The 10,009-nt window shown below is 36.7% G+C and overlaps 1 protein-coding gene across 1 annotated transcript in view; it reads left to right on the top strand.

The window, feature by feature from the left end:
* Positions 1–10,009, top strand: part of FGD4 (FYVE, RhoGEF and PH domain containing 4) — a 311,611-nt gene that overhangs the window by 226,634 nt on the left and 74,968 nt on the right. The window contains exons 3-4 of the mRNA XM_042781285.1: positions 3,508–3,691; positions 6,253–6,796. Coding sequence (XP_042637219.1) covers positions 3,508–3,691; positions 6,253–6,796 — 728 coding nt within the window. The remainder of the gene's footprint in view (positions 1–3,507; positions 3,692–6,252; positions 6,797–10,009) is intronic.

The following is a 10,009-nucleotide window of genomic DNA, read 5'->3' as shown; positions in this document are numbered from 1 at the left end:
GACACCTAGGTTGTTTCCAACTTTTTGCTATTGTAAATAGTGCTGCGATGAACATGGGTGTGCATATACTTGTTCTTGTCATGGCTCTCACTTCTTTATGATAGATACCTAGTAATGGAATGGCTAGGTCAAAGGGTATTTCTGTTTCCAACTTTTTAAGGAATCACCATGCTGTTTTCCACAGTGGTTGTACAGTCCCACCAGCAATGTATGAGTGTCCCAATCTCTCTGCATCCTTGCCAGTGTTTGTTATTTTCTGCCTTGTTGAACTTTGCTGCTAGTGCTGGGGCAAGATGGTATGGACTGCTTCTTAGAAATGAGAATGACCAGGCTTCCTCTCTCATACTTTGGTCATGTTATCAGAAAGGACCATACCCTGGAGAAGGATATCATGCTAGGTAAAATTGAGAGTTATCAAAAAGGGGTGAATCCCTCAATAAGAAAGACTGACACAGTGGCTGTGATGATGAATTCACGCATGGCAATGATTGTGAGGATGGCACAGGACTGGATAGTGTTTCATTCTGACAGCGTCGCTATAAGTTGAAACCAACTTAGTGGCACCTAACAGCAACATATAGTACAATCAGTTGGGCTTTGCAAAATGATTCTATAAAGGGAAGAAATGTTAGTGGAGGAAGAAGTTTTCCTTTTGGATTGTGTATCTATCAAAGCAAGAGATATGTCTATCCACAGAACTTAGAACACTGTCTGGTACATAGATTGAGCAATATGTGAGATGAATCATTCTGAAATGAGCAAAGAATGGTGTTCCATTAATAGAAATAGGGAACAGTGGTGTGGAAGGCGGATCTGGCTTGCAGGGGGAAGAAATAACAAGTTGAATTTCAGACACAATAAACTGGAGGTACTTACTAATCAGACACCTAGGAGGAATGCCCAGCGAGCCTTTGGAAATGCTAACCTCTATAGTGTAAAAGTTCTGGTAGCGTAGTGCCTAAGGCACTTGACTGCTAACCAGAAGGCTGGCGGTTCAAACCCACCAGCCACTCCTCAGAAGAAAGATGGGGCAATCTACTTCCATAGTGATACCGCCTTGGAAACCCAAGGAGGGGTCGCTATGAGTTGGGTCTGACTCCATGGCACATAACAACAACAACAAGAACATAGTGTAAAAGAAAGATCAAAATGGTGAGTGAGAATGGTGGGACGGGAGGGGAACTGGGGAGACTAATCCATAGAGGACAAATTCTTAGGGACACTAGCAGAAGGCAGTGACACAGCTGACCATTTCAAGGAGGAAGATGTTAAAAAAGAAGGTAAGCCTTTGTAGTAAAACCCCTAGAGAACACCTCGGGGACAGAGAAGGAAAAAGATGAGTTCTTAGAGATATAAAGGGTGGTTATAGTTTGTTTAATTTCCCAGAAATGTGGCCATGAAAAGAAATTTAGTTTCAATAATTTGAGATATAAATTTCTTGGTTGCTGCTGATACTGTTTTTGGATATAAAGTTTTGAATTGAAACATGAGATCTGCCTTTTATTTTGGAATTCATATTTGCCAGACACTGCAGGTAGTCACTGTAGATACATGATCAAATGAAACAAGTTCCTTATCTTCTTCAAACTCCAGCTTTTTTTTTAGGGGGGTGGATTTAAAAATCTGTAGTACATTTATTATTTTATTATCAAGTTATTATTTCATAATATTTATTACTAGTTGTTTAAAAATGATTACACCATACAGTAATATAAGCACTTTGAAGAAGTATACAGTGCTGTGGAACAGTGTAAAGACAGGAGCAAACAGTTGAGAAGGTAGGTGAAGTCCCCTGAGAACTAACAGGTTGAGACATCATTTATTTGAATCTTTAGAGTATTTAGTGCAACGTCTGGTACATATAACTAAGCACTAAATATTCAATGAGTAACTTCTAGATAGATTAATGAGTTGTTTTATAATTATCTTAGCACACAGAATTATAAGAATATGTTCACTTCTTTCTTTCAGTATTCTAATTAGAAATGTTGAAATTACTCCAAATGTTAAAAAAGAAAAAATAGAAAGGGATTTTCTTTACTTACTGCTTTAGCATATCATTGTTCTAGACAGGAAATTTTTCCTTACAATGAACAAATATCACACTTACATTAGCCTCTTTCTTCCCAAGGGATACTATTAACCATCTCCCCTGAATATCTTGGAACTTAATATCATTTTCATAAAAAGGAATATGTTATTTTTTTCATTGGGATTATTTTTCTGTTTGTGTGGAAAGGGAATTAAATTAATTAATTGCTCCAATTTTTAGCTTATTGTGATACTTTTTCTTTAATAAATAATGTAATAAATTGTTAACTGGCACAGAAATGATGAAATTTGGGCCAGCGAGCATCAGGCAACTCTCAGCTAGCTGAATTTATAGAAGAGATAACTGAAAACCAAGGTAGCAAGCTAGGGTAAAATGGGGCATGTAATTAGAAAGAAACATGATTCTCCAGTCCTCTTCCAAGAAGGTAGGAGAAGGGTTAAAACTAAATAAAAGGGAAATGAATAATAGATCTGTTCAAACTGATTAGAGAAAAAAAATAGACATGTTACAATCTTTTCTCAGAATGTTAATCTTAGAGAAAAGTGGTAGTGGTTTTCAAAACTGAAATAATTCCTGTGTTAAGCACTGATGGCATATTATATTTTCTCTTCTGTTAATATTTATAATGCATGGAACTACAACACAATGATCTGTTATATTTTATTAATTGAGACTTTTTAGTAAGCAACTGAGTTGTGGGATGTTGATGTAGCAGATGACAATAACCAAACCAAAAACCAAACTCAACTGCTGTCGAGTTAATTGGGACTCAGAGTGACCCCTCCTTGGGTTTCCGAGGTAGTATCTCTACAGAAGTAGATTGCCCAATCTTCCTTCCGAGGAGTGGCACTTCTATATTCTTCCTTTACTGGATTTATGATAACAAGTAATGCTGATAACGGAAGGAGATTGAATCTGAGTACCAGTCATGAAATCAGAGTAGCCTATTTTACCCCAAGCTGTGTTATTAAATGCAGTGTTTTATTACTGTTGTTTCTTGTTGTTTGTTGGCTTTTGTGTTTAATTTAGTAACTTCAGATTATCACTCTGTTATTAAAATATCTGTCTTTTTTAGCAATCAATACATCACTAGGATTTAGTTTTAAATTTAGCGACTTTTCCCTGTTGAGAGGAATAACAGCTATATTCTCTAATACATTTGAGAATGCTATAGCTGTCAGTAGATCCCTACATGTTTAATAATGCCGTATTTTAAATGAATTAAAATTAAAAGAACCACTTAAATCTTGGAAATTAAATTTTCATGGACCAAAAACAAAATGTCCAAGATAATGATAAAGTTTCTTTGGTCAAGGTTCAAAACAAATTTGAGAGACCACTTTACAAAAGTTTGATAATGCTAAGGAGTTTTACACCCAGAACACCACATTTTTTATTGTTCAAGACCAAAAACATCAGTTAAATGCTGAATTCTGTTAATTCTTTTTCTACAGTGCCTCCAAAGCCATTACATCTGCAGAATTCACCTTCGTCCAATATACACCAAACCCCCAGGCATAAAGCTTTATCTAGTGCAAAACCAAGGATGGAGGAAGTGAAACCTGCCTCTGCTTCTTGTGTCTCAAAAGAAAAACCCAGTAAGGTATCAGATCTCATCAGTCGCTTTGAAGGAGGCAGGTAAGAGTTCACTTAAAATGGGAAAAGGCAAAGTGAAGAAACAAGCTATTTTTTTAAAAAAGTTGACAGTCATAGATTTTTTAAATAAAAAATATATCTTATGCCATTAGATTTGGTAGGCCTGTAGAATGAATTTTTTAATTAAATTACTTAATCTTTCCCTAATATGAATTATCACTATATTTTACCCATGTGCAGCACTCTGTACTAACAGCTTTTTTTTTTTTAATCAAATTGTATTTATTTCCGCATACGTGCTTTCACTTGTTTTTTTCCTGCGTTTGTGTATGTCACTCTGTGTGTCACACTCCATGTGAGTGTGTGGGTGTCTGCATCTCTGGATTAGAGGAGTGGGGAAGTTTTCTGTCTTTATTACTCACTCTTCATGTTGTTCATGTGTCTCCTGTTGGCTTGTCTCATCTTGGTGGCCTTCTCTTGTTTTGACCCATTTTATTCTATGTGGGGCTTCTGTAACCACTCTGTCCCTGCATCTGCTTCTCACTTTGAAGACCCCCACATAAATCACTTTTCTGTGTATTTGACCCTCAGTGGTTTTTCCTTAGAAATTCTTTGATAGAATTTCCATTACTGATTTAAATAGAATTTTTTTAAAGAATTTCATCTAGAGAATTTAGTTTTATCTGTCACTAAAAATCTATGTTAAGCAGGATGTATTTATATACATCCTCAAAGCCAAATATTTCCATTCATTCCAGTGAATCATTTCCCATTAGGTGATTTTCTTATTTATTTGCAGAATATTGTTATTTGTGAAAAGGATCATAATTGTTCTTGGAAATACTTGCAGAATTTTTTCTTTAAATCTGATCTTTAATGAGAACATAGTATCCCTAATTTAATAGGACTATATTTAGTAACAATTCTAGGGAAAAGTACTTCAGAAGCCTTTCTTCATTTCCAGTCAATTGTGGGAACCTCACATACATACTTAAACTTCAGTATCTCCTCCTATGAAGTAGAACTTATTGTATCTTTGTTACCTTACAGTTATCTTTACTAGAATGATATAACATGAGGCGCTGGAGCCCTGACCCCTATCCACAGAAATATGCCAGTCTTTTTCCAGATTCAGAAGGGCGAATACTCTAATGCCCACTATTTTGGTAACCCACTCTTTGCACTCTTCTGAGTTCCTCTCTATAGAAAATACATACAATAATTTGATCCCACTTATTTTTTTTTATAATTTATTTGCTATCATTGTGGAAAGTATACACAGCAGAATATATACCAACTCAACAGTTTTTCCATGCCAATGTACAATTTAGTGACATTGATTACACTGAGTTGTACAAACATTCTCACCCTCCTTTTCTGTGTTATTCCTTCTCCATTAACATAAACTCAAGGCTGTCTAAGTTTCCTATCTAATATTTCAAGTTATAGTTTCACTTTGATCCCATACAGACAGATCTTAAAGAAAAAAAAACACAATGCTCAAGGCAGACATTCTTTACTAGTTAAGGTAAACTACTGTTTGGTGTTAAGACAACTTCGGGGGATAGTTTTGGTTTAGGGTTTAAAACTATCTCATTGCTATAGTGCTGGGTGTTTATCCAGTCTCTGTGACTCTAGAAAATCTGGATTCCATGAAAATTTTAATTCTGTTCTACATTATCCCCCTTTTGATCAGTCTGATCCCACTTATTAATGTCACCTAGTCAAGTAATATGCTTTCAGGTGTCACAGATTCAAAATCATGTTTTGATACAATGGTTAAAGGTTTGATCTGAGGGAAGAGGATAAAAAATAGTAGTTTGTCTATGCTGTAATTTGTCTATAACAGTTTTAGCAAGTTTGTTTTTAGTGCAGAGAGAGTATAATGTAAGGCTTTTGTAAAGTCCAGTGAAGAAAGAATACTCTGGCAGAGTCCAATGCCAGTGTAAAATACAGTTGTTACCAGTGAGATATTACTAGTAGGAATTGCCCCTAAAAAGCATCTGAGTATGTTAATATTGCATTGGGGCTCTAGGATCTTAGTGGGAAGTTTGTGTTTGCTCTGGGTTTTAATCTTAATCTTCACCACTTAAACTAGCACCTTGTGGAGAGAGGGATATTAACCAGGAAGAACCAATGTCTATCAGAGCAGGTTCTAGTCAGGGTGGTCTTAGAGGATCCTACCGTACTGCTATTAAGACCTTATCCCTGTAACATAGCTTTGCTCTGTGCATTAATCCAAATAATGTTGCTTTATTAAGATGAGTAATTTGGTGGATGCATTTGGAATAAATTGATTTTATTTTTTTACTTTGGCTTCTTCAGGTTGTTGGTTTTTTTTTTTTTTTTTTTGCTTGCATTTTGAGAGTAGGAGAGACTAGGAAAGACTTCCAAAATTAAGAATTAACAGTTCCCCACAGAACTGAGTATTGGTTTTTCCCAATGACACTGTAAGACTAAATATATTTCCCAGACTTGACATCCATAGCACAGGGGAAATCTACTTAGTACTGTTGCATTCAACCTTTTTCAGATAGAATTAGTTTATTATAGAATTTTTCCATGCCAATGTTTTCATGCTTCCTTTGTATTTTATCTTCTAGCTCATTATCACATTACAGTGATTTGAAGAAAGAACCTGCTGTGAGTCTAAATGCTCCTAGATCCCCAGAAAGGTATGGATTGACCACCTCACCTCAGCAAAAACTCTCCCAGCACCCTCTGCGGAAACAGGGAAATGATACAGATGAAACTCAGGGTGTACAGACTTGTGTGGCCAATGGTGTAATGGCAGCACAGACCCAGATGGAATGTGAGGAGGATAAAGCAGCAGCACAGACCCAGATGGAATGTGAGGAGGATAAAGTGGCCCCTCTTAGGCCATATACTCCCATTCAAACTGCTGAACCCTTGCTTGATACTAACTTAGTGAATGGAGAAAGAGATGAAACTGTTGCAAGCCCTTCGTCACCCACAACAGATAACTATAATGGAAATACTTCTGACAGTAACTGCAGGACTCCTAGTATAGGCTCTGTGCTCACGCTGGAAGAAGGAAGGGCAGAAACAGAAGCCAAGGTCCAAGAGAGGGAAAATGGAGAATGCCCTCTGGAATTAGAACAGCTGGATCAGCACCAGGAGATGAAGGTAAAGCATGAGACTGGGGGGGAAGCAATTGTTCCACTGCTGTTTCTAAACTTTTTATTTTATTTTTATAAAGTTGCTGATAGGTCAATTCCGACTCATGGCAACCCTCCGTTATGTTTCAAGTAGAACAGTACTCCATAGGGTTTTCAGTGGCTACACTCTTTCAGAATTAGATTGCCAGGCCTTTCTTCCAACACACATCTGGGTGGAGTTGAACTGCCAAACTTGGTTATTCACTGAGTACTTAAAAATTTGTAGCACTCAGGGACTCCCTTTATTTCATCCATGAAACTGATAGGTCACATCACCCACATGACATGTCAACAGTTTTCATGCTCTAGCTTCTAATGGATGTTTTCCCTGTTCTTTTAAGCAGGACTGCACTTTTTCTTCTTGTATGCTTTTTGTTGATCTCTCTACTGTGTTTGCAAGAGTCAGAACAGTATAGAGACTTTGATATCAGGAAACCACACAAGCATGTTGTTTATGTATAGAAAGAAAATGTTCTTTAATGCTGTAGACATTAGAGTTAAATTTGTAATATTTATGGAGGAAATTATATAGTCTTTGATTTTCAGAAGTTTCTAATTCAGTGAAAGAAATAGATACGAGAGAATTAACTTGCACAAACAGATGTTGCTTTTAAGGACATGAGTATGGAAGTATTTACAGATTATTCAGCAGATTAAATTTGTAACTCCAAGCTTCTAATTAAAAATAAAAATAACCTCTTTAATACTCAATTTTATAATGTGTGACCTAACCTTAGAGTTAGAAGGCCCTTTAAAGATTGTCATAGTTTAGCAACTCATTTACAGATGAAGAAATAGGACTGAAGTGTTTAAATGATTTTCTAAGGTCACAATGCTGTTTGGAAGCAATAATAGCCCCGAACTCTTGTGCCTTGACTCCCAGGCCAGTGTTGTATCACTGATGGAAGAGATTACAGACTTAAATGCCTAATGTAGGTAATGTCAATGAAGGTAGCAGCCATGGATGATAATGCGAGAGGGCAGTGAGACTGTGGCAAAATTGAACTTTCTGCCCTTCTTAATGAGCTTCTAAAGAAGTTTATATCCTTTCAGTGAATCATCTGGATGATGTTTCTGCTCCAAATTTCAGCTAACAAAGACCTGATATACTAGGGAAATACATTAGTAATTTACTTGTGTTACAATGGAAGCTTGTATATAATTCCAATAACAAGGCCATTACATTTTTGTTCCATATTCATATTAGTATAGTGCTTTGAAAATATTACTAAGTATGATTTTTATATAATACATAGTTTCTTGGATAAAAACAAAACAAAACAGTATAGCTGTCATTACAAAGTTCCTTAGAATAGGAAGTTGTTTACAACTCTGAAAATAATAACTTTAAAAGTTTCTATTACTTAGGCTCTCTTCTCCATTGTAAGTAACAATCTATATGGAAGAGTTGAGAATTGAAAATTTGACTAGGGTAGGGAAATTTGTAAATGACAAATCTAACTCCTAAATCTGTTTAGGATTTTTTATGGTGCTGCATCCTAACTGAGAGTAACATAGAAATTCAAAAGGGCTCATACTAAAATATTAGAGTGAAAAATGATTGCTTCATGTACTTAGACCTTTAAAGTGAAACCCACTGTATAGTATAATTATCATGCACCCTGAAAGCAATCCAAAATAGACACAGATTCAATAGTTTATTTTCTTCCATTTAGTAAACTAATTTTAAAGACTGCCTTATTCAAAGAAATGTCTCAGGCAGGGAAAGTTTAAATAAGGAAGTGGGTGGGAGAAAGTGAGTCATATTGTTAACAGTATCTGAAACATTAAATAAACAGGACATTGCAAAGTGAATCTTTTTAGATATAAATGTGGTAGTTAAAGTGTGTCACTTGGCTGGGCCATGGTTTTGAGTAGCTTGGCAGCTGGATGTAGTTATTCCCCATGATAAGATTGTAATTACCTCCATGGTGGAATCTGCTGTGAGCAGCTAAGTAGTTGAAGGAGAGTTACTTTTGGGGGTGTGGCCTTGTTCCAGTAGATACAGAGAATGGGAAAAGTCTAGAGCTTTTTGATTCTGTACTTGGCCGAGTCTTCATCTTCATTTCCTGGACTTGAGTCAGTGGTCTTCCATAGTGTCCGCTGATTTGGGGATTGTTCCTGAACTTGGACTGGTTGCCTGCTGATGTTGGGATTACCCACCAACCTTGGGTTTATCAGCCTCAGCAGCCAGCAGCTGTGTGAGTTAGGTGATACCTCCAGCTCCAGTGGGCCTGGACTAAGAGGCAGAGCTGAAGCCCAAGGTGGAGGAGCCTTCACCCCGCCCCTAGAACTGGCATCTGAACTCAGACTTCTAGCCTCCTAAACTGTTGTTGTTGTGTACCGTTGAGTCGACCCCAACTCATAGTGATCCCTCCTTGGGTTGCTGAGGCAGTATCACTACGGAAGTAGATTGCCCAGCCTTCCTTCTGGGGAGTGGCTGGTGGGTCCTAAACTGTAAGAGAATAAATTTCTGTTTATTAAAGCCATCCACTTATGGTAATTCTGTTATAGCAGAACTAGAGGACTGAGGCAATACATTTTCTGAGTTTATAACTTTTAAATAAACGTTCAAATAAAAAAAATTAAGAAGATAATCATTCAGGAATTGATGAAATACCGATTGAGATATGTCAGCAAATGTATGCAACACTGGAAGTGCTCACTCATCTATGCTAAGAAATTTGGATGACAGCTTCCTGGCCAACTGACTGGAATAGATTCATATCTGTGCCCATTCCATAGGTTGTGGAAACTGTTAAACAGTATCATTAATATCACACACAAGTAAAGTTTTGCTGAAGATAATTTTAAAAACTTTGCAGCAGTACATCAACAGAGAAGTGTCAAGAAATTCAAGCCAGGTTCAGAAGAGGACATGTAATGAGGGATATCACTAATGATGTCAGATGGATTTTGGCCGAAACAGAGAACACCAGAAAGATACTTAATTGTATTTTATTGACTAAGCAAAGGCATTAGACTATGTGGATCGTAAAAAATTATGGATAACATTGCAAAAAACGGGAATTTCCCAACACTTAATTGTGCTCATGTAGAACCTGTGGATGGCCTGAGAGGGCAGTCATTGAGACAGAGGAAGCGTTTACTATGTGGTGTCAAATCCGGAAAGGTGTGCATCAGGGTTGTGTCTTCTCATCACACTTACTCATTCTATATG

The sequence above is a fragment of the Orycteropus afer genome, unplaced genomic scaffold (assembly GCF_000298275.1).
Source record: "Orycteropus afer afer isolate SDZICR_OR568_19922 unplaced genomic scaffold, OryAfe1.0 scaffold00100, whole genome shotgun sequence".
NCBI lineage: Eukaryota > Metazoa > Chordata > Mammalia > Tubulidentata > Orycteropodidae > Orycteropus > Orycteropus afer.
Note: the sequence above shows the minus strand (reverse complement) of the source record. Positions and strands in the feature narration are given on the sequence as shown.